Source organism: Pongo pygmaeus, chromosome 9, assembly GCF_028885625.2.
Source record: "Pongo pygmaeus isolate AG05252 chromosome 9, NHGRI_mPonPyg2-v2.0_pri, whole genome shotgun sequence".
Lineage (NCBI taxonomy): Eukaryota > Metazoa > Chordata > Mammalia > Primates > Hominidae > Pongo > Pongo pygmaeus.
In genome coordinates this window covers 103,505,249-103,530,942 of record NC_072382.2, presented here as the reverse complement: position 1 = coordinate 103,530,942, position 25,694 = coordinate 103,505,249, and the positions used below count along the sequence as shown (strand labels likewise).

The following is a 25,694-nucleotide window of genomic DNA, read 5'->3' as shown; positions in this document are numbered from 1 at the left end:
TAAGTTACATTAGCGGTCTATCTTATCTTTATTGCCCTGCATGTAACATATCTTTTTTCCCTCTGGCTTTAATCTGATTTTTATGTGCCTTTCTGTGGTATGTGTGTGTGCATACACTTATCCTTCTTGGAGTCTGTTGGGCTTCTTGAGTCTGTGGATTTATAATTTTCATCAAATTTGAAACATTTCCAGTGATGGTTTCTTTAAACATTTCCGTTCCTACTTTGTGAAATTTTATTTAAATTTTATTTTTAATTAAATGTGTTGATGGCTTTATATGGTCTCACAGGTCACTAACTGTTCATTTTTTTCCAGCCTTTTTCTCTCAAAGCTTCAGCTTGGATAATTTCTATTGCTATGTTTTCAAGTCCACTAATCTTTTCTTCTCCAATGACTGCAATGTTAAGCCCATCCAGTCAATTTTTCATTTCTGATAGTATGTTTTTCAGAACTAGAAGGTCTGTTTATTTCTTTTTTAAATTGTCTTTCTTATGTACATTTTTACTTTAATTCCTTGAAAATATTTGTAAAAATATGTTAAAATTCCTTGTTGGTTAATTCCATCATCTCTGTTATTTCTGTCTGATTATATTGACTACTCTTCTCCTGGTTATGGGTCATATTTCCCTGATTCTTCATATGTCTAGTAAGTTTTGATTGAATGCTGACATTGTGAGCATTATGTTATTGAATATTTAGATTTCATAGTCTTCTTTAAGAATGTGTTGGCCAGGCATAGTGGCTCACGCCTGTAATCCCAGCACTTTGGGAGGCTGAGGCGGGCGGATCATGGGGTCAAGAGATGGAGACCATCTGGCCAACATGGTGAAACCTCGTGTCTACTAAAAGTACAAAAATTAGCTGGGCATGGTGGCGGGCACCTGTAGTCCCAGCTACTCGCTGAGGCAGGAGAACTGCTTGAACCTGGGAGGCGGAGGTTGCAGTGAGCCGAGATTGCACCACTGTACTCCAGCCTGGTGACAGAGTGAGACTCCATCTCAAGAAAAAGAAAGAAAAAAAAAAAAGGAAAAAAGAAAAAAGTGTTAAGTTTTTTTGTTTAATAGGTAGCTTGGGTTACTAGTGGATCTTTTTAAGGCTTATTCAGGCAACATAACTATGTAGAAAGCCTAGGTCATAAGGCTTACATCATTTCTTTCTCTTTTTCAAGATCATATCCTGCACTGCCTCTGACTCATGTCTAAAAGCAGTTGTTTTACATATTTTATTCATAATTATAGTTGTTTATGATAGGAAGGCACATCACAATAGCTTCCAGGAATCTTCTGTTTTGCTTTCTTAGCCTTGCCACTGTTGATTAATTGTTGGATGAATCAGGCCAATGTTATGAATTTAATCTGATATTGGTTTATTAAAAATCTCATAAATGTGCATAATTATTAATAAAAAATAAAGTACACCGATGGACATGTAGGAAAATCAGCCGATATCTGTATTCAGTTGTGGAAAAAATAAAGTATATGCCCTACTAGGGATAGATTACAAACATCATTTCTAGCAAATTCTGCCATATTTCCATTAAGAAACTAATATCTACATATATTATAATTTTCTGGTTGCTTTTTATAATACAATTTCTAGCAATAATACATTACATTGTACTTTCAAAGGTAAGGAAAAAACTAAAAAATTATTTCTATAGTTTCTATGATGAATTTGTGCTGATCCATCCACACTCTCTTTCATGGCCTCCTCTCAGCTAGTAAGATATTTCTTTAGTGGAGAACACTGCAAAAGTGGAGCAAAATTAGTGCAAGGAATTAAAGTATTAACAACATTTTTATAGTTTCATACTTGCAAATTGCTCAGATGCTGATCTTCTAGGAGTTTCTGAGTTTCCTCCAGTTTAAGCTGGAACACATTTTTGCTAGTAGCCAAGGTTGCCCTCATGTTTTCATTCATTTCTTTCTCACAATCGATTTTGGATAAGAGTTGTTTCTGATGCTTGTGATCATTTTTTGATAATGCTGAAGGCAAGGCAGAATCTATAGCTCTGTGAACCAGACGTAAAAAGTGCTTAGTACATTTAAATAAAGTTAACTTCTTTCTATATGTATATACATGACACATTAGGTGTAATACGTGTGTGTTTGTCCAGATAACCACATATAAGGATATTGGAGAAATATATAGACATGTTAGAATGAGAATTTAAGGCAATCAATAGTAGAATAAAAATAGTTGCGAGACTAAAGTACCATAAAGAACTCCATCTTTATATAGGAATGCCCAGTAATTCATGGCTTTGATTATTATAACCTATCCCTCTATAATCTGGGATAAGGGTAGAAGTAATTCCTGTGTAGAGTTAGTCCTCAGGTCTTTAAGAGCATTCCTATATGGATAATAATATACTGCATTACCCTTCTTTCTGAGTTGATGTCATGGCTGGTAGGTTAGGAAAAAACTGTAACCCTAATAGTGTTGGTTGAAGATTCAAGCAGATAGAAAATATAAAAATTACTTGTCAGGGTCGGCAGGAATTTCCTCCCTATTTAACTAGCATTGGGAACTTGGATCTTCCTCAATGGAGGCCAAGTATTCACTTATTTTCAGTTATTTCGGGAATATAAACAGGAATATAAGCATGGTTTTTATGCCACAGAAGCATACCCTTAATATAGAGTCTACCTTTACTATGCTAAAGGGCCATCCAAACATTTTCAGTGCATGACATCATTTTCTATTAGAATTTTGTATCTTCTGCAAACCTATAGCATGTTACATTTCAGGACATATACAAAGTGAAAGCAAAGAACTAAAGAAGATTTTTGGGGGAGGATAGGATGGGGATGAGAGTACCATATAGCTGAATGCTGCTGCACTGGGGCTGGCAGTGTGAATCCCAAGAGCATTTATTCCTAATTCAATTAAATAATTCCCACTTTAATGAGAATAAAAATGTTTTGGAAGGTGACAATGGCCACATGTGATATATACCTATTACCTATCTCCAATATCCATATATATATCTTTATTTGGACAGACTGGAGTAGTCAAGGTCAATGATTACTAGATTAACTATCCCTTTGTTATCACACATTTAATCAGGGTGAGCAAGAAGGTATTTAATATAAGTTCCTGAACATTGAGAGTATGTTTCTGTCTCTTCCTTTTACACTTTCCTACTCTTACATAATCCTTCCCCTTCAGTTGCCCTTCCCAAACAAAATATTGCTATATCTACAAAATATCTAATAAACTCAATTTATTTACCTTTAAAGTTGTCGTGTCTCAACTTTCTTCTCTATTCCTTTCTTCTCTACTCCACTTTCTTCTCTTCTCTTCTCTACTTTCTTCCCCCAGTGAGGAGGATTGAAGGGGTGGATAGGAATAAAAGGAGATGGGGAGGTAGAAACAGAAGGAGAGTGAAGAATAGGGGGAAAGGAGGAGGAAATCATAAAGGAAGAAGAAACAGGAGAAATTGAAGAGGGAAAAGCTAAATAAGTTGGAGGCAAACCTGGAGAGGAAGATGAATGCAAAGGAGAGGAAAAAAGAGGGATAGATGAAGGAGGTAAGGATGAAGAAGTAGAAGAGGAAGTTGAAGAAGAGGAAAGAATAGATGAGGAGGAAGAAAACGGTATACAGGCTGAAGAAAAGGATGTGGAAGTAGAAGGAGATGAAGGCAAAGAAGAAGATGGAGAATGACAGGGAGATGCAAGGGAGAGAACTGAGGCTGGCGGATGATCTGCAAAGGTCTCGGGCTGATTTGACAATGCTGTGGCTTGTGGAACAGACTGCTGGACTGACTGAAAAGGATCCAAGCTAGCAGGATGTGCAGGCAACGGAGTGACATAAGAAAGAGTGGGGACTGGTGGATGAGGGGGGTGACTGGATAAACAGGAAGGCTTCAAAACAGGGAGAGGTTCCAAAGGGGTTGGGGAAACAACCAGTTGAGCTGGAAGGGAATGACGAACAAGGGTAGGCATTAGAGTGGCTGCGGTAGAATGCTGTGCTGGAAGGAAATGTTTGGGTCTGAAAGTTTTGCAAAATAACTTGTTCTGTGACTCAGGGTCAGGAATGATTGGAGAACTTTGGGGTGGGTGGGGTAGATGGCCAGGTGGGCAAGAAGGAATTGGTGCTGGTAGACGAGGGAAACTGCTAGAAATGCTGGAAGTAGCCGGGGTTGGAGGACGAGGACGATATTTAATTGGGTAAGATAGTAACGGGACTGGTGCAAAGGTCTTTGGAAGAGTAGAGGGTACAGATGGATGGATAGGCAGTATATGGGGCTGGCGGGTAGGAGAAACAGTTGGGTAGCTAGGAAGAATTAGGAAGTGGTGGGACCGCAATGGGACCCGCGGAGGAGACAGTTGATCAGGTAAGTAGGGGTCAGGTGTGGAGACAGCTGGACAGGCAGGAATGGATCTGCACAGGTGGAAAAGCATTTGGACAGGCAGGTAGAGAGACAGCCTTATTAAGATTTTTTTTTTTTGGTTTATTGGGCTGCCTCTAGGCTTTTGATTGATGTTATTTTCTTGTCCATAGGGTCCATGCATGATCATCCTTTGATCAACCAGTGTCCTCTCACATGGACTGAAAAATGTACATAGCTTATTCAGGTTCGCCATTTCTTATTTCTAGCTCTTAGAGTATTTTCACTTCTCAGAAGCCTTTTACTCATACAGATACAGGAATATGGGCTGGACAATCTGGTTTAAAGCATGAGTTCAAAGGGCAAATAGAGGTCAACAGATAACTGCTCAGCTCTGGCCAGATTTCTCAGTGTAGCACGTAGTTCAGGATCAACGGCCACACCACAAATACATGGATATTGGAGATAGATATCTTGCAGTATCATTTTATTAAAGTTTAACCATTTAATATGGGAGACAATATATCCTGTTTTACCTTACACCTTCCAGAATGGTCAAGCATATTAGCTTTCTGATAAGGATTTGGTGGTGACAGAAGACTAATTACTTCTTATATTTTTAACTTTACTCCCTTATTAATATTCTTACATCTTACTATTTGCTGAAGCAGCTTCTATGTTCATGAGAACATATTCTCTGATTTATCTTGGGGCTTAAGCACTAAATGCCCTGCACTTTTATCACACTTTTTTTTTTCTCTTTTGCGTGATCACATTGCCAACATCTTATTTTTATCTACCACTAACATTTTCCACATTAGAATAATCTTACTGATATACCTCTGCTTCTTTGTAAGCCCCTTATTTCTTGGCATTACTTTATTTCTTAACACATTTAGGTTTATGTTCCACTGAAAATGTATTTTTAATGTGATAGTAGTTTATCAATGATTTCAGCTTAATTATATTTTCAATAAATAAAAATACGTCCATTAACCTAACAGCTGATTCTTAATATTCCAATATCTCATATTCATATAGAATTTCAAAGTTTACAAAGCACTTTCATATACATTTCTTAAGACTATTGGTTATCTGTGGAGAGAAGTCTAACTTTTTAATAAGTAAATCATAGTGTTCTCACTGTACATTGTATACACTTGTTGTTTTCCAAATACATAGAATTTATGTGACATACATATATATATAAACATACACACACACAGATAGATATAGATATCATGAAGTCAAAGTCAAAATAGTAGGTTAAAATAACATGAAAACTAACTAGGTATTCTAATGCACAATAAAGATCATTTCTCATAAAACAAAGATGATGTGTGTTATTTAATGATCCTGGCATAGACTTGCTGTAATCATATCTACATGTTTGCTACAGGGAAAGCAAAGTTGTTCTGACAGTTTAACTCTTCTAAGACTTCAAGCAACTGCACACTGTTGAACAAGAAAAATGCCTATGCTTTTCTTCATTCTACAAGAGTTTTTAAAAATTGAAAATATCTGGCTGGGCGCGGTGGCTCATGCCTGTATTCCCAGCACTTTGGGAGGCCGAGGTGAGTGGATCACGAGGTCAAGAAATCGAGACACTCCTGGCCAAAATGGTGAAACCCAGTCTCTACTAAAAATACAAAAATTAGCTGGGTGTGGTGGTACGTTCCTGTAATCCCAGCTACTTGGGAGGCTGAGGCAGGAGAATCGCTTGAACCCGGGAGGTGGAGGTTGCAGTGAGCCGAGATCGCACCACTGTACTCCAGCCTGGAGACAGAGTGAGACTCCGTCTTAAAAAAAAAAAAAAAAAAAAGGAAAATAATAAATAATTCAATTAACATAAAGTATAGAACTGATAGAAAAAAAAAACCTGAAAGTGAAGAAGCCCTGTATAAAAAATGTACATTGCTTCTACATTAACTGGTTTAGAATTTTAAAAATTAGTCTAAATAAATCCTGGGACTCCCTCTAATTGTTTGTCATCTCTTTTCAGACAAGCTTTCCTATAGAGTACTCTAAAATTATATTGCCACATATAATGTGGTAGTAAATTATATTACACCACAACTTCCACTTGTCTCTTAACCTAACTGTTATCTGGCTTCCACCTCTATCACTTCAATGTACTACTTTGCTTGTGGTTAACTAATTACCTAATAATTGCAAAAATAGGTATTTCTTGACCACTATCTTTCTTGATTTTAATTCCCTTGGTTTCCACATCATCACATTTCCTGTTTATTTTCTTACTTCTCTGGTTGTTCCTTCTCAGGCTCTTTCTTGAGCTCCTCTTTCTTTGCCTGTCCTTTATATGCTAAAATTTTTGAGTTATGTGACTTTCTTTTTTTCTTATCTATATCCATACTTTCTTTATAATCTTACTTATACTGTCCATGTGACCTTATCTATATTAGCATGTGAGTAAAGGGTTAACAAAATCTTCTCCTCCTCTATGGACCAATTCAACTTTGAGTTAACTTTCTAAGTCTATTTCTCTGGATAATTAGTAGGATTTAAGCTGTGTTACAAGGCACATTGATTATGGTAAAAATGGCCCTTCATTGGTAAACCACATCTGGACTAAGAGGACTACAAAGAAACCATAGACATCTGCTAGAAAGCTATAGTTTTGAGTTTCCTCGAGTATGATAATTCTTGTTACCAGACATATTTCTTCCATGGGAGCAATTCATATGGAGCCATTACAAAAAACATCTGTTCCTGTTTAGAACACGGGGCCTCTTATCCAGAGCAGGTAGATGCCCACCCATTGTGATAATGTAAGCATTATAAGCCTTAAAGCTGAGCTGTCACTTGTAGAGGGTGGAAACATAGCAAAAACTAGCCCCTCAACTGCTCTGTGGCCTTCTATAAGGATTCCTCCTATTGAAGAATGTTACCTAGTTGGCATGCAGTGTTTTCTGGTCTCTAATTGAAGCCAAACATAGCCTGGTACAGTTAAGGGAGTTTTATTGTTTAGCTGAATCTAAGACTACCACTGGTGGATACTGCCATGACTTTAACTTTATTCATTCATTGATGATTGTCATATCTACATTCATGGCCCAGATTTCTTACTATAAGAAATTGGCTCTTGAGTATCTCATAAGTGTCTCAAACTCAAACATGTCATTCTCCTTCCAATTACTTCCTCCCCTAAACCTATTTATTCTTCCCTCATATTCATCTTTTTTTTTTTTTTTTTTACTGAGGTAAGAACACTTAACATGAGATCTACACCCTCTTAACCTCATAGTCCTCATTTTGATAAATGGTTTTACCACTTATTCACTGACCAAATCTAATCTCTGGAGTCATCTTTGATTCTTCCCAATAACTCCAGGTCTTAAACAGTTACCAAAGCATATTGATTCTACCTTCTAAATAGCTTTCAAGAAGTCATCGTTTTCATCAACTAAATTACCTGATTTTTCTACTTTTAGTGTTCCCCTTTTCTTTTCCATTCTGGCAATATTTCCAACCTATAAATATTGTGTGTTTGCTTCAAATCTTTCAGTAATTGTTTTTAAAACAAACTCTTTAACAAGGCTCTTCATGATCTAACTCACAGCTTCCTTTCCAACCTATCTGCCCACAATTCTCTTCTCACTGTACACATTAGCCAAATTGAGCTACTTGTAGCTCCCTTAACATAACATGCCTTTTATGATTCTATGCCTTTTCACATGCTAATATTCCTTCTGGTTGAAGTTTCTTCTCGGTGTTTGTCTCAGATAAATATCCTCCTCATCTATCTAACTTCGGGCCACTTTTATACACTTTGAGAAGTGTTCACTCATGTCAGTGATATTTTTCCACTCAAAGTATTTATTGAATACCTCCAACATGAGTACTGAATTAAGCACTATAGGGAATACCTGCATATGTAAGACTGAGACACTGTCCTTTAGAATATTACAATCTGGTTGTGGGGACAAAAGTACACATGAAAATTAAGCAACAATATATACAATCATAACTTTCAAATCTATTTCTATAGCCTTGGCCTCTCACCTCATCTTTGGTTAAATTATTTTTACACATTTCTACGTGGATATTTATCCCCTCAATTCAGAAGGCTCAAAGGGAATTTTAAAAAGTTAATCATATTCCCTTAATCAGCAAGACTCAAAATATCAGTTGCTTTTTATTTTTTTGCTTTTTTTCATTTCCTTTGTCCTATACCAAACTCATCTATTCTTTTAATAAAATATATTTTCTTTCTGTTTCTATTCTGTCTATTCTCCAATTCTTCTTCCTCTTCTTTCTCCTCCTCTTCCTCATCTTCTTGTCCTTTTCTTTTTCCTTCTCCTTCTCCTTTTTCTTTCGAGACAGGATTTCACTCTTCTTACCTAGGCTGGAGTGCAGTGGTGTGATCATAGCTCACTGTGGCTCCAACTCCTGGGCTCAAGTGATCCTTCTACTTCATCTCCTCGAGTAGCTAGAGCTACAGGTGTGTGCCAGCATGCCCAGCTAATTTTTACATTTTGTGTGTGTGTAGAGATGGGGTCTTGCTCTATTGTCCAGGTTGGTCTTGAACTCCTGGCCTTAATTGATTCTCCTTCCTCAGCCTCCCAAAGCACTGAAATTACAGGTGTGGGCCACTATGCCCAGCCTATACTTCAATTCTTATACTTCTAGTTGATCAACATCCTTAAATTCTTATTTCTTTATGCTACTTCTCTGCACTGTGAAAGCACATTATCTTCATTCTTTCTTCTCTCTCATCTTCTCACTACTCAAAATCTTCTATTATCAGAGCCATCCTTTCTTCACTATACAAAATAGTAATGTTCTGGTTTAGGCAGTAAGGATCTATCCCTTGGGTTATTCCACTAATTTCCTCTCTGGTCTCCTTGCCTCCAATTTCTCTCTATCCTCCCTACTGTCCAACATTTGCACCATTTATATTTCTAAAATAAGAAAGAGGATGCTATCACTCCCTGCTGAAAAACCTCCATTGGCTCCCCACTGGTTACAGGATAAAGTTCACACTCACTTGCTAGACATACAAGCATTTTACATCTGATCACAATTTACATTTCTAGATCATCCCCTGTCCCATCAGCAACACATCCTGTAGTCTCGACACTCTGAATAAGTTCTATTTCCTCAGGGGTCTATGCCTTTCACAACACTGTAGCACTGCATATGCCTAAAACCCAACACATGCTTCTCTGATAAATCTTAACTCATTCTTTAAGACTACCTTCTACCTTCAATGCTGTACTTCTTTATTACTTTGCTAGTATTTCTGTAACAACCCCCATTATACAGTATTATATTTGTATTATGTTGTAAAGACCAACAAACAGTATTATAATGTAATTGCAAACCCTTGCTAGGCAGAGGACCATATCTCATTCACATGTGTAACCCATGCTAATCAATGTCTAACACAGAATAAGTACTTACATTTTTATCCTACTCTACCTTTATAGACTCCAATTCTGTTGCTCATCACTTTAATATTCATATTTAAACATCATAAGATCTTTTTTAAGGGAAAAGCCATATATTGGCCATACATCTCTTCTGGCTATTGTCCTATCACTCTCTAACTTTCACAGTCAAACTAAACTTGTTATCCTTTTTGCTCTCCATTTCTCTTCAACTCATTGCAATTTATTTTCTGCCCCCACCACTCCACTAAAATTGGTCTGACAAAAGTTGTCAGTAACTTTTTTTGTTGTGAAATACAGTGGACCCATTGTTTCTGTGTTGGATATTCTCTCTTTGCCCTTCCAGATTCATTTACCACATTTCTCTACTTGACTCTGCTCCAAGAGACTGAATGATCCCTTGCTCTTTGATTTATGGCTGAGTTTGGCCAGTGGAAGGTACCAGAAGGAGAAAGGAGGGTGACAGAAGAAAGAGGTTTTTGATAATTATTCCTCTGACTTCCTCCCTGCTGGGCTTGCTTTAGCAGTGGCTTACATTCCTCTCCCTAGGACCACAGGACCTGTCTAGCCTCCTTCTTCTACAATATAGCTCTTTTCAGTTCAGGTCTGTGTTGGTAATACTGACTTTGTGTCAGTTCTGGGGGTGCTTTACCATCCTTGTTGGTTTTATAGTCCCTTACTTAACCTCTCAGTCACCTCTTTTAAGTGTACCTCCTGTTCCCTGCCAGGATCCTGACTGACAGACATTCTGTGTCTGATTCTTTAGAAGTCATTTGATCTCTGTAAACTATTTTTTTCCCATGAAAATTTATCCTTCCCTAGTTTTCATGATACTGACCTCTCCTAGTCCTATATGAGCCATTCTAGCCATTCTGTTTGCAAGCTTCTCTTCTTTTTCCACTTCCTTAAATGTTGCTGTTCTTCAGTGCTCATCACACACATACTCTCCATAGTTGACCATATCCATTACCTTGGCTTCAAATGCCTTTAGCCTAAGTCCTTCTCTTGAGCTCTAGGCTATATAATTTCTACATTTATTGAAATATCCCTAGCTTTCAATCCATTATCCACAATTGTTCACAATGGATTGGAATAATATGTTTAAAAAGAAAATTTCATCTTATCGCTAATTTGCCTAAAATTATTCATTGATTCCTCTTAAACTCTCAAGATAAAGTTTATATTTCTTGGCATACAGATGCACTTATCTCTCCAATCTTGTATCTGGCAAAGCCATCTGTATTTTGCATTCTATGATGTACACATACTCTTACTCCTAGAGTATATCATGCCTTCGATTGCCCTTGGCTTTTGCACATGCTCATCTCTCTGTCTAAAATGCCATCCACTCACTTGTTCCAAATAACTACTATTTTCTTCAAAGCTTTGCTGAAGAAGTCTCTGTCCTATGAAGTCTTTCCTGAACTCTAATTAGGATCAAGAGGATATATTTACTTGTTCTTAGTCCTAATCAAGGGAACTGTTGCCCACAGATATTCTAAAAATGTAATAACATTATGCACAGGTAAGATATTAACATAATTTATTGTCTGAATTGTAGATGTATTTATATAAATGAATTTTATATACTATTGTAATTACTCATTTGGCACTATTCTATATTTCTGAAGCACTATTTCACTTATCTTTTAGATTATGCACTAGGGATTATATTTTACAATAGTATATACTTCTCCATATCCCCTTATAATGCCTGATCTACTTTTATACACGTAGTAGCGTTAACAAATGTTTGGAATAAATAAATGGAAGATACAGGATGTCCGAGGGTACCCAGTGGTTGATCGGTCCATCCTATTACTTCTAGATGATTCACTTATGCCATCCTGCAGAAGAACCAGGAGACTCTATAGCCTTTTCAAGACATCCAGGAGAGATTTTCAGTAAGGAAAAACCCATTTCTACCATAAAATTACTCTTTTTACCTAAATTTATTACAATTCAACATAATTTTCTCTTCTCAGTAAAGATATCAACATTTTAATCAAAATATCAATATCAATATTTAAAAAGTGTTTTGATGGTACGGTCCACAAAAATTATTTAACATATATAGTATTTTGTAATACCAAGGACTTTAAGACAACAAATTGGAATTCTGACCTATTCTTGGAGCAATTTTCATTCTACTCTACCTCAATTTAATCTGTAAAAATAAAAGAATAAACTCTAAAACACAGGTGAGGAGTAGCTGATGAGAAAGCTGACAAGCACAGCAACTAGATGGTTATACAATTACTGTAATAATTGTATACAATAATCATAAATTACTTACCTCCAGTTTATTGTTGGTCTACGGGAAAAGGGAAGGTTTACTTCTGATTTTAAGTTGGATTCCTGAATTTGTTTGAGGGCCTCTTCTAATGGAGGAACTGGTTTTCGGAAAACTAAAGAGATAATGAAGACCGAACAGTACAGAATCACTTTATCTTCAGTGGTCACTTTACATATAATTTAATTGGTTAATGATAAAATATTACTTTAAAACTTTGTAAAAATAAAATATTTTCAGAATAGTGTAAATACTTTAAATTTTGACATTCAATTCCCAAAAGAGAATGTGTTACCTCAAAGTTTTCATCACCAATTTTAAGAATATTTATCAGGAAAAAAGAGACTTTGAGAAATGTCTGGGCTCTTCATCCTGGCATGCAAATTCCCCTATATTTGATCTCATAGTGCCATAAATTTCTGACAAAATTTATAAATATTCCTATGAAGAAAAGGGGAACATACAAAAACACCAACTAACATTTCCTGTTCACTCTGATGGTAGTTTCTTTTGCTGGGCAGAAGCTCTTTAGTTTAATTAGATCCCATTTGTCAATTTTGGCTTTTTTTGCCATTGGTCTTGGTGTTTTAGACATGGTGAGTTCATGTCCTTTGTAGGGACATGGATGAAATTGGAAATCATCATTCTCAATGATGATTAGGACTATCGCAAGGACAAAAAACCAAACACCGCATGTTCTCACTCATAGATGGGAATTGAACAATGAGAACACATGGACGCAGGAAGGGGAACATCACACTCTGGGGACTGTTGTGGGGTGGGGGGAGGGGGGAGGGATAACATTAGGAGATATACCTAATGCTAAATGGCGAGTTAATGGGTGCAGCACACCCGCATAGCACATGTATACATATGTAACTAACCTGCACATTGTGCACATGTACCCTAAAACTTAAAGTATAATAATAATAAAATAAATAAAATAAAATAAAATGGCAAAAAAACCACATTTCCTGAGCACTTATAGACCTTATTTTTAAGCATTTAATGCACATAAACTATTTAACCCTCACTATGGCCTATGAGGTATATTTGAATTTTACAACTGAGGAAACTAAGGCATAGAGAAGGCAAGTAACTTGCTCAAGATCATACATTAGTATGGACACTCATCCATATACTGTACTGCACAACCTTTAATATAACCCTATGTCCCATATATAACCACTTTCTCAAAGCTTTCCACTGTGCACTTTGGTATTCAACATACTCTATTTTACCCTACTTCTCTCTCTAAATATTGTCTTCTCCTACAACCCTCTCAAATGGAGACATCATTTTCCTCCCATCATATACTATAAATCTACTATCTATCTATACATGGTATCTATAGTATATCATATACTATAAATAACTCAAGGCCTAGAAATACGGTGAGTGAATTTCTGGCTTTAGCTCTTCGTGGGTACTTTCAAACTATCTTCCTCTTTTCTTTTTTAAAACACCAACATGTCATCAGACTTTTCCATTATTACAATGTTTGTAATTTATTTAAAAAGTTTAAGCAAAAACAGTATGTTCTTATGTAAGGGTTAGTACAAACTTGAACTCTAGAGACAATCCATTTCCCTAATCAACTGGTAATTACATGAAGAATGCAAAGCTACAGGATAGTCTGCTCATATTCGCATCATAAAGGATGCATCTATCAAAGTAATAAATTAATTAAAAAATTATTTATTGAATGTTTAAAATGAGGTTTTCTGCTAATTTATAGAGGCACTGTTCTCCTTCTAGCCTCTCTTCCGCCACTTTTTTTTTTTTTTTTTTTTTTGAGAGTCTTGCTCTGTCGCTCAGGCTGGAGTGCAGTGGTGCGACCTCTACTTACTACGACCTTTGTCTCCTGGGTTTTTAAGCAATTCTCCTGCCTCAGCCTCCGTAGTAGTTGGGATTACAGGCAACCGCCACCATGCCTGGCTAACTTTTGTATTTCTGGTAGAGATGGGGTTTCACTATGTTGGCCAGGCTGGTCTCGAACTCCCAACCTCAGGTGGTCCACCCGCCTCAGCCTCCCAAAGTGCTGGGATTACAGGCATGAGCCACCGCGCCCGGCCTCTTTCACCACTTTCAATCAAATTAGTAACTAAATCCTACTATCTATCTATTTATTTATTTTTTTGAGATAAGGTCTGCCTCTGTTGCCCAGGCTGGAGTGCAGTGGTGTGATCTTGGCTCACTGCAACCTTCGCTTCCTGGGCTCAAGCAACCCTCCCACTTCAGCCTCCTGAGTAGCTGGGACTACAGGCATGAACTACCATGTCTAGCTAATTTTTGTGTTGTTTGTAGAGACTGAGTTTCATCATGTTGCCCAGGATGGTCTTGAACTTGTCAGCTCTTAAGCCATCCGCCTGCCTTGGCCTCCCAAAGTGCTGGGATTACAGGCATGAGCCACCTCGGCTGGCCGTGATTATATCTCTTGAATATAGTATCTCTGGCTGGGCACAGTAGCGAAGAAGAGCAAGACTCCGTCTTGAAAAAAAAAAAAAAAGGATGAATATGGATATGGATGAATATGAATCTTATCTCTTACACTCAATGCACTGCTTTAATTTAGGAGCTTAACATCTCTTACCATAATTATTTAAATAGTATCCTACTAGTCTACTTACTTTAGTAAGTCTCTACTTCAATCTATATTCCATCTTGTAACTATGATTATCTTTCTAACAAATCTAATTACAGCAGAGACCCCTAGTTCCCCACCTAATACGCATTTTCCCTTTTTTCTAGGTAACAGACTCTAGTTAGGGGTAGCAATATACCTACATTAAAAAAACTATTTTTCAGACTCCCTTGCAAATAAAGTTGCCAAGCAGAGATCTCAGAGGTACATCTTTTTTTTCCTGTTCTTTCTTCCTGCCTAGAACACTGGTATGACGGTTGAGCTCTAGCAGCTACATTGTGACCACGACAGTGAGGGTATAAACTGTGTACTAAAGACTTTTGAGCCGAGTGACAGATGATCCTTCTGTCTCTCAGGTCAGTATAATCATCAAACCAGCTCTTGACTGCCTACCACAGGACTTCATATTATATGGGAGAAAAATAAACTGTTATCATGTTTAAGCTATTGTTATTTAGCGCAGTTTTACTAGCTGCCCTTATTAACAGTAATATTTATTACTAACACAGCAATGGCTTGCTTTCTTGTTAAAAAAACTGTAAGTGGACTGTATTTTGCATAAAGATGAAATTCCTGGCATGGCATATAAAGCTCTTTGAGAACTGGCTACCTCTTATTTTTTCTAGCTTCATATCCATTTTTCTTCTTTTCCCCAACCTATGCTTTAGATACACTGAAATACATAATTTATTTGTACAAGCTGTTCTTTTGCCTGGGATGTCCTTTTATTTTCTGTTTGCTTTGCAATATGCTTATTTGTTAAGATCCGACCTAAGTCATTTTTCCAAGAATGATGTCCTTGATGTCCTGACATAGGTTTAGTGTTCTTTCCTCTGCTCTCACAGCACTTTACACACTCTGCTACCATAGCAATTATCATTACGTTATTGACATTGCTTATACCACTCTCATCTCCAAAATAGGTTGTAAGATCTTTAATGGTAGAATGCAATTAGATTTTTCTATATCTCAGCTTAGCCTAAGGCTAAGTACAACACAGTACACCATATGTTTGCTGAATACATAAAGGTTCTGCTTATCACTATTCTTTATGAAGCTTTGACATATTGTTAATTGTCTCACTATTTAAGGTATAAAAATGTAGATATAATACAAAAGAACCAACCATAATCATATTTAAATTCTTAACTGGTTCCAAGTTTTTATCTTGTTGGATTATATTACTCTGTAGACTTTTTGTTCTGCCAGTCTCTCAAATATGAATTTGAACCAAACCATTAAAAAATACTAGAATAAATGTGACACTAATTTTCTGAACCCAAATGTTAAATTTTCTTTGTACTAAGCTACTTACCAAATCAATTTTAAAAAGACAAACCATTGTAACCAGTTGGAAGTCAAATCAAACTGTGAGTTTCAGAATTTAGTAACAGAGCCAACAATATTCTCTGAATTAAACCTAAATCAAATGACTATTTTTCATTTGATTAAAGTGCTTTTACTCAAAAGTCATATTGGTCTTTTTAGTTTGTTTCCACTTCATTTCTTCATTTATGATTTTATTGTCTACTCAAGTCAAATGAGATTAAAACTTTAATTTATGTTCTCATATTGTTCTAGAAATTAAGGCACCTGCTTTCCTCCGCTGTGAAAGAGGAATATGGGCACGCTGGAATTTTTCAGTAACTTCTTCAAACTTCTGTTTTCTTTGTTGAAGTATTTGTTCTCTAATTTGGTGTTCTTTTTCTTCTTGTTCTTTTCGTTTCTCCTCAAAAGCTCTATATTTAAAACACAAAGTAAGCAACAGAAATAGGTGGTAAGTTTAGAAAATAGTTTCAAAATGATGCATTTATTATATAACAATGTTTTCATTTTTCAAAATTTTATTTAAAAACAACAAATTTTAAATTTTTTAAAACAGGTGTTTGCCAAAGACTTATTTCTTTGTAAATGGTAATTTCAGAACTGTATCCAGGTCTCTTGCAACTAAGAGAAGATTCTCTAATGCAGCCCTTTCTAATTTCTGGCAGGTTTGCATACCTATTCCCACCTCGCAAACTGTGCTGTGGAAAAAGTCTTTTCTAAGGAAGCTATGCCATTTTCTGTAATGTGAAGAATGAATTCATTAGTGAAAGAAGTAGCTTTGAAAATTACGAGGTATTCAATAAAACCTGTACATTTTTATTTTTCTTTTGGACCACAAGTTTAAAATTGGCTGTCAAGTTGGAACTGTGCTAAAAATTCAGGAAATTTACACAAAAATGTGGATTTCCAGTTTCTCTTCAAAATTTGGAAGATCTGGCAAATCTGGATTCTTAATCACACATAGCTCCAAACACCTGCCCCTAATCCCTGCCATTCCCTATTTTTCTTAACTTTCTTATTTCATTTATTTCTGATTACCCCCAGACACTTGAATTTATGTTCTCTAGTTTAAGCTGTACTGTCTCAAAAATTGATTTTGTCCTTGGAAGACTGTGTGTGTGTGTGCACGCACACGTGCATATGTGTGTATGATTCAATAATTATTTGCTGGAAAATGAAAAAAAAAATGAAAAGGCAAGCCTACAAATTACTGGTAGAGAAACCTCCAAAGGGAACTCCTTAGAATGCATGGGGTTAGGAGATGGTTGGTAAGAACTCTTTTAGAATTTTTAGTGCCATAGGTTACTATTAACCATCTTTCTAAAGACCTCTCCAGGCTAGAACATTATGCTACTCTAAATAGCTCAGATTAAGGGAAATACTTTCAGGTGATAGAGGACTATAGATCTCCAAGTGGTCCAACATATGAGATAGGTAGAATGTAGTGATGTAGCACCAGAGGTGGGGGAGAAGATTTTTAGCTCCCAAAACAATCTCCTTCAAGAATCTCCCCAGGTCAAGATAAGAAGTTGCTTTTACCATTTGATTCAACATAATATTAGAAGTTATAGCCACAGCAAGTAGGCAAGAAAACAAAAAAGGCATCCGGACTGGAAAGGAAAAAGTGAAATTAACTCTAGTCCAGATGACATAATCTTATATTTAGAAAACCCTAAAGATTCCACGTAAAACCAGCACTAATAAATGAATTCAGCAAAGTTGCAGGATACAAAATCAACACATATAAACCAGTTGCATTTCTATACACTTAACAATGAACAATGCAGAAAGAAAATAAACAATCTCAATTTACAATAGCACAAAAATGCCTAGGAATAAACTTAACCAAGGAGGCAAAAGACTTCTACACCAAAAACTGTAAAACATCACTGAAAGAATTTTGAAAAGATGCAAATAAATGTAAAGACCTACCATGTTAATGAATTCAAAGAAGATATTGTTAAGATGACAACACTACTCAAAGCTACCTTCAGATTCTATTCAATCCCTTCAAATCCCAATGACTTTTTTTCTTTGCAGAAATAGCGAAATCCATTTTAAAATTTATATACAATGTCAAGGAACCCGGAATAGCCAAAATAATATTGAAAAAAAAACCACCCCAAAAGAATGTTTCGCCCTTCCTGATTTCAAAACTTATTACAAATTTATGGTAATCAAAGCAGTGCGGTACTAGCATAAAGACGGACACATAGATTAATGGAATAGAACAGAGAGCCCAGAAATAAACCCTCCTATATATGGTCAAATGATTTTCCACAAGGATGCCAAAACCATCTAATGAGAAAAGGACAATCTTTACAGAAAATGGTGTTGGATATCTGGATACTGCGAAACAATATAGTTGGACTCTTACCTTACAGCACATATAAAAATTACCTCAAAGTGGATCAAATATCCAAATACAGGGACTAAAACAAAACTCAGAAGAGAACATACAGAAAAAGCTTCATGACATTGGGTTTGACAATAATTTCTTGATATGACACTAAAAGCACAAACAAAAGGAAAAATAGGTAAGTTGAATTTCATCAAAATTAAAAACTTTTGTAGATCCAAGGACATCATCAACAGAGTAAAAAGGCCACACAGGAAATGAGAAAAAATATTTCCAATCACATATCTGATAAGGATTGATATCAAGAACTCCAACAACTCAACAACAAAACAACCTGATTTTAAAATATGGGCGAAAGACTTGAATAGAAATTTCTCTAAAGAAGATATACAAACACAAACAAACACATGAAAAGATGCTCAACATCATTAATCATTAAGCAAATGCAAATTAAAACCACAATGAAATGCCATACCACACCGATTAGGATGACTATTATTTAAAAAGCAAAACAAAATAAAAAATAGGAACTGTTGGTAAGGATGTAGAGAAACTGGAACTCTTATGCATTGCTGGTGGCAAGGTAACATGGTGCAGCAGCTGTGGAAATTGGTATGCTGATTCTTCAAAAAATTAAACATAGAATTACCATAGGATAAAAGAATTTCACTTTGAGGACTACATCCCAAAGAAGTGAAAACAGAGACTCAAACAGATATTTTTATACCCATTTTCATAGTAACATTATTCATAATAGCCAAAAGGTGGAAGCAACCCAACTGTTCATAAATGGATGAATGGATAAACAAAATGTGGCACATATATACAATGGAATTTTTTTCAGTCTTAGAAAGGAAGAAAATTCTGGCATGTGCTACATACACATAAATGAACCTTGAAAACATTCTGCTAAGTGAAATAAGCCACTCACAAGAGGACAAATGTTGTATGATTTCACTTTAAATGAGGTACCTACAGTATTCAAATTCAGAGAGACAGAAAGTAGAATGGGGGTTACCAGCTGGTGGGGAGGGTAGCATGGGGAGTTTGTGCTTAATGGGTACAGAGTTCCAGTTGGGCAAGATGAAGTTCTGGAGATGGATAATGATGATGGTTACCCAACAATATGAATGTACTTAATGTAGTCTTTGAAGACAGAGAAAACAAAAGCGATTAAATAGAGTCATAATAGAGTATTCTACTTTCTGTTGGGAGGAAGGAGGCACAGCTTGCTTAGCAGAAGCTGACAGAGTCAGCTTAAAAAGTTCCAAATTCTACATTCATATGTTCTTGAGATTAAAATCATGTGTCAAGTAGATAAAATCACGTGTCAAGCACTCCTGTGGTAGCCATAGTCAGTCTCCAAACATAATGTCCAATGAAGCATGATTATGTAGTCCCCTCCCCTTTAATCAGTCTGGCCCTGTGACTTTCTTATTACCAACAGAATATTATGGAAGTGATACTGTGTGACTTCCCATGCTAGAATTTTGCAGCTTCCAACTTGGACTTCTGGAATGCTCACTCCAGGAAAGCCACACCCCATATAGGAATTTCAGTGACTTTGAGATCACCATGCTGAAAAGAAGCCCAAGCTAGCTAACAGGAGAGACAGCACTGGAGAGAGATAACTGGCTTGGTTCCAACTGTTCTAGCCTTCTCAGCCTACCACAAGACATGTGACTGAAGAAACCATCTTGGATGTCCAACGAAGTGGAATCTTCAGATAACACCAACCACAGCACAAATCTGAGTGCAAAAGCATGAAACTTCCAACGGAGAATAAACCAGCTCAACCATTCAACACAGATTTTTAATAAATTGTTTAAAGCTACTAAATTTTAGGGTCGTTTGTTATATAGAAGCAAATGATCAGAATAATAACTGTAAGTCAGTATTTTAAAAACCAGTTAATATTTATATAGTAGAGATGGGGAGAAATGTTTATTAACAAAAATTGTTTATTTTCTTCTTTATGTTATTTTAAAAGGATTACATCCATTTATTATATATACTTTTCTGAAGAATAAAACTTTTTTTGATTTTAGAAATTAGTTTTGTGATATTAAAATCTTCCTAGTAAACAGCACTATGTCATGCATTATTTGGTTTCAGAGTATCAGCGCACTGCAACTGCCAACTTAGGCAACTGTCGTCTTTATGTCTCATGGCTGATAGTGCAGCATGTAACTGCATAAAACAAGTTATACCTATGACATTTTTTTAAACAGAGATGTCTGTTCCAGGGATTTTTTTTTGTACTATTGTATTTTTCTTTTAGAGCACTATCTACTTCACTGATAATGAGAACAATTTACATTTATCTAGTTAGGTAAGGAAGGAATCTTAGTCAGCTGGTATGTATTACTGATTTATGTTAGTGATGTTTCAGTGATCCTTACAGATTTGTTTCCTGGGCAAATGCTTTGATGGTCTGTCCTTTAATATGGCTGATATGGAGCTAACTCTATACAACATTGTATATCTGAGAGTTGGTCTGAGAAATCCATGGCTGCCTAGATGTTCAGGAGAATTTGTTAAATAATGAGTTTATAAGCCTTCCCCTATTAAAGTATTTGAAGTCGTTTGGTAATATCTCATATCTGAGTTATCAAAGAAGACACTAAATCTTTATGTCATATGGCAGACACTTGTGAAAACAAGGAAACAAAAGTTATTTGTTGTTTAATATTTCAAAACAGGCAACATGAATTAACAACCATCTCATTGGTACTGAGTGAAATCATGGTAAACTAAATTATTAGCTTGCAAGTAGGGTAAAATCTCAGACCCTTCACAGTTTCTGACTTAACACTTGCTAGAATGGATACAAAGTAAGACCCAATTGCAAATATACACGTGCTGAAGGCAAAAGAATGGAAAAGCTTGAGAAATTTATTTGACTACATTAATATCAGATGAAGTTTTTGACTATGTATATTAATACCAGACAAATTTATTAGAGTGTTATTAATATTGGACTTTAAGAAATGGAGTATTACTAGAGGTAAAAGACAGCATTTCATAATGATAGAAAGGTCAATTCATCAGGAAGACACAAAAATTATATAGATGTATGAACCCAATAATAGACCTTCAAAATACATGAAGCAAACACAGAACTAAAGATGGAAATGGACAAATCCACAATCCTAGGTGCATATTGTAACATCCTCTCTTAGTAACAGAACAACTGGAAAAAAGTATCAGTAAGAATATAGAATATTTGAACAACACTATCAACTGGGTCAATCTAGTTGATATTTATAGAACAGTAATAATTTATACCCAACAATCATAATACAGAGTCTTTTCCCAAGTACATCATAAAAATCTTATGTTGAGCCACAAAAGAAATGTTAATGAATTTCATAAGATTAAAATCTTACAGAGTATGTTTTTGACCAAAACACATTTACATTAGAAATCAATTACGATATCTAGAAAAGCTCCAAATAACTGGAAATTAGAGAAAAAATGAAAACATAGTTCTAAGTAAACCATAGATCAAAGAAAAAATCTAAAGAGAAGTAAAAAAAACATTTTGAATGATATAAAAATTAAAATACAGCATACTGAATTTGTTAAATGCAGTTAAAAGTGTGTTTGGAAGAAAATTTATAATTTTATTTTAAATTTTTTTGTAAAGAAGAGGGGGTGTCTTGATTTGTTGCCCAGGCTGGTCTTGACTCCTGGCCTCAAGAAATCCTCCTACCTTGGCTTTCCAAAGTTTTGGGATTACAGGTGTGAGCCACCACGCTTGGCCAATTTATAATTTTAAATGCTATACCAGAAAAGAGGAAAGGTTTAAAATCAATGACTTCAGTTTCCACCTTAACAAGATAGAAGATGAGCAAATTTATCCTAAAGAAGAAAGAATCTAATAAAAAGAAAATAAACTGATGAAACAGTAAGCAAAAAAAAAAAAAAAAAAAAATAGAGAAAACATAGACAAGTTGCTTTGGAAAATGTTAAGAAAACTGATAAACTCCTAGCAAGAACAATGAAGAAAAAAAGGGAAAACAAAAATTAATAATATCATGAATGCAAGACAGGATATCACTACAAATACCTCAGGCCTTAAAAAATAATAGGAGAATATTACAAACAACTTTATGCTAATAAATTCAACAACTTAGGTAAAATGGACCAATTTCTTAAAAGAAACTACTTTCCAAAACTGACACAAAAGAAAATAAAATATGAAAACCTCTACACATTAATAAAATAATGTATAATTAATAAGTTTCCCACAAAAAAACTCTAGGTTCCGATATATTATAATTTTTTTTGTTAAACGTTTAAAAGAGAAACAACAATCATATACAACCTTTTTCAAAATATAGAGGTGAACAAAACACTCCCCACAATGTTTTACAAGGCCAGCATAACTATGATTCCAAAACCTGACAACACATTAGAAGCAAAGAAATTTATAGACCAATATCTCTCATCAACATTACACAAAAATCCTTCACAAAATACAGGTTAAGCATCTCTAATCAGCAAATCCAAAATCTGAAATGCTACAAAATTTGAAACTTTTGAGTACTGACATGAAGACTGAAAGTCTGCCTTTGTTTGCTGTTGCTGTTGTCTGATAGCTGATACAGGTATTCCGGTGATGCTACTGTACTGGTTCATTACCTTGAACACATTATTTTTTCAATGTGTTAATGTTATCTGTCATATTTTTTACTTTTAAGTACTTAAGTGTGAATAAGTATAAGAAAATGATTGCTTATCAGTAACATATAAATTCAGACTCAGGAATGGTGGTGATGACCAAACAATCACAGATTGTCCACGTGGGTGACTGAGACAATGACACCTTTGCTTTTTGATGGTTCAAAGTACACAAACTTTGTTTCATGCACAAAATTATTGAAAAATATTACATAAAATTACCTTTAGGCTATGTGTATAAGGTGTATATCAAACATAAATGAATTTCATGCTTAGATTTGAGTCCCATTCCCAAGATAACTCATCATGTATGTACAAATATTCCAAAAGCCTAAAAAAAATTAAAATCCACAACACTTCTAGTTCCAAGCATTTGAGATAACGAGCACTCAATCTGTATTAGCAAATAAAATCCAGCAATTTATAAAAATAACATATCATTACCAAATGAGGGTTATCCATGGAATGCGAAATTAGTGCATCTCACTATATTGACAAAAAAGAGAGAAGTGATATGATCATCAAAATAGATGTAGAAAAAGTATTTGACAGTATTCAATGCACATTCATAAAAATTCTCAGCAAACTAGGAATGAGAGGAAACTTCTTCAATCTGATAGAGGGCACCTACCCAAATTCCCTAGCTAGCAACATAGTTAATGGTGAAATAGTAAATACTTCCCCCAAAAGGTATAAGGCAAAGAGGGTTACTCATACTACTTCTATTCCCCATTTGCACTGGAAGTCCTAGAAAGTTCACTGAGGCCAACAAAAAAGTAAAAGCCATACTGACTGGAAAGATAGATATTAAATTCTCTTTATTTGCAGATGACACAATTATATAACTAGAAAATCATCAGGAATATATAAAATAACTCCTGGAACTAATGAGAAAATTTAACAAGTTCTTAGAATACAAGGTCAATATAGAAAAATCATTTGTATTTCAACATATAAGCAACAAACAATGGGAAATGAAATTTAAATAAATTCATTTATAAAAGCATTACAAAATACAAAATATTTAGGAGTCATTAAACAAAGACATGCAAGACTTCTGTATTGAAAACTAGAAAATGCCACTGAGAGAAATTAAATAAACAAACCAAAAAAACCCAAACCAAAATAAAGGGTGGGGGAAAGAGGAGAAGAGATAAGCTATGTTCATGGATTTCATGGACTGCAAGACTCAATTTTATTAATGCAATTAGAATTGTTATCAAGTCTTTCTAAATTGATATACAAATTCACCACAATCCCACTCAAAACCAGGCAGATTTATTTATAGGGAAAAGTAAAAATACCTAGAATAAGCAAAACTATCTTGAATCAAAACAAAATCAGAGGCTACACACTATCTTATTTCACTATAAAGAAGTGGTTCTCAACTGAGGAGAGTTTTGCCCCTTCCCCCTCAAGTGGACCTTTGACAATGTCTAGAGACATTTTAAATTGTCATGTCTGGGGTGTGCTACTGGTATCTAGTGGACAGCAGGCAAGTACTGTTAAACATCCTATACTTCATCCTAAAATTCCTATATGGTAGTTTCCCCATAATAAATAATTATCTCATCCACAATGTCAATAGTACTGCTGTTGAGAATTCCTGCTATAATGCTACAATAATCAAGTCAATGTAGTATTAGTATAAGAGTAAACAGACCAATGGAACAAAATACAGAGCACAGAGGTAGACCCTCAATTGATTTTCAAAAAAGGCATCAAGACCACTGAATAGTGAAAGGAAATTATTTTCCAACAAATGGTGCTGCAGCAACTAAATAAACTTATGTGAAAAAACCACTCAACCCTTATATCACACCACACACATATAATTAGAGATGAATGATAAAACTAGACTGAAAATCTGTAAGTATGAACTTTCCAGAAGAAATCAAGAAGTTATGACCTTGGGGTGGACAAAATGTCTTAGAGAAGGCTAACCATAGAACAAAAAATTGATAATTGTATGTCATCATAATGTAAAACTGCTCTTTGAAAGATTTTATTAAATAAATGAAAAGGCAAGCCACAGGTTAGAAGAAAACACTTACAATATATATCTGTGATAAAGAACTTGTTCCCAGAATATATATATATATATAGATCTTATATATCTATATATATCTTACAATTCAACAAGAAGAAGACAAACAACCCAACTTAAAACATGGACAAAATATTTGAATAGGTATTTCATAAAAAAACTTAGGAATGGCACATCAGGGAAGTGCAAACTAAACCCAATTTATACTTAGTATATAGCTAAAATTAAAAAGGCTGACTGGGAAGGTTATAAAGCCACTGGGACTCATATGCACAATGCTGGAGGGTGTGTAAAAAAGGTCAGCCCTTTTGGAAAACTGTTTGACACCTTCTTATATGGTTAAACATACACATACCCTAAGACTTAGCAATTCTACTTTTAGTTTACTCAGAACAAATAAAAATGTATATCCACAAAAAGATTTCCTACTTATGGATTCTCTCATGTTTTACCATTTTGGCTATAATTGTCTTTCCGCCAGCAGGTTTATTAGTAGTCCCAAATTAGAACAACCCCAATGCCTATCAATAGAAGAATGGCTAAATAAATTATAATATATTTTTACAATGGAATACCATTGGGCAATAAGAATGAA

At 35.2% G+C, this 25,694-nt stretch overlaps 1 protein-coding gene across 4 annotated transcripts in view; it reads right to left on the bottom strand.

The window, feature by feature from the left end:
- Positions 1-25,694, bottom strand: part of CEP126 (centrosomal protein 126) — an 85,193-nt gene that overhangs the window by 39,075 nt on the left and 20,424 nt on the right. For 3 of the 4 annotated variants that reach the window (XM_054438895.1, XM_054438898.1, XM_063671377.1), the window contains exons 3-5: positions 16,275-16,420; positions 12,041-12,152; positions 1,813-2,011 (exon numbers count right to left, since the gene is read on the bottom strand). In XM_054438895.1, the coding sequence (XP_054294870.1) occupies positions 1,813-2,011; positions 12,041-12,152; positions 16,275-16,420 (457 nt within the window). Of the gene's footprint in view, positions 1-1,812; positions 2,012-3,234; positions 3,334-12,040; positions 12,153-16,274; positions 16,421-25,694 lie in introns of those variants that run through there. The other variant, XM_063671378.1, reaches the window with a different exon arrangement.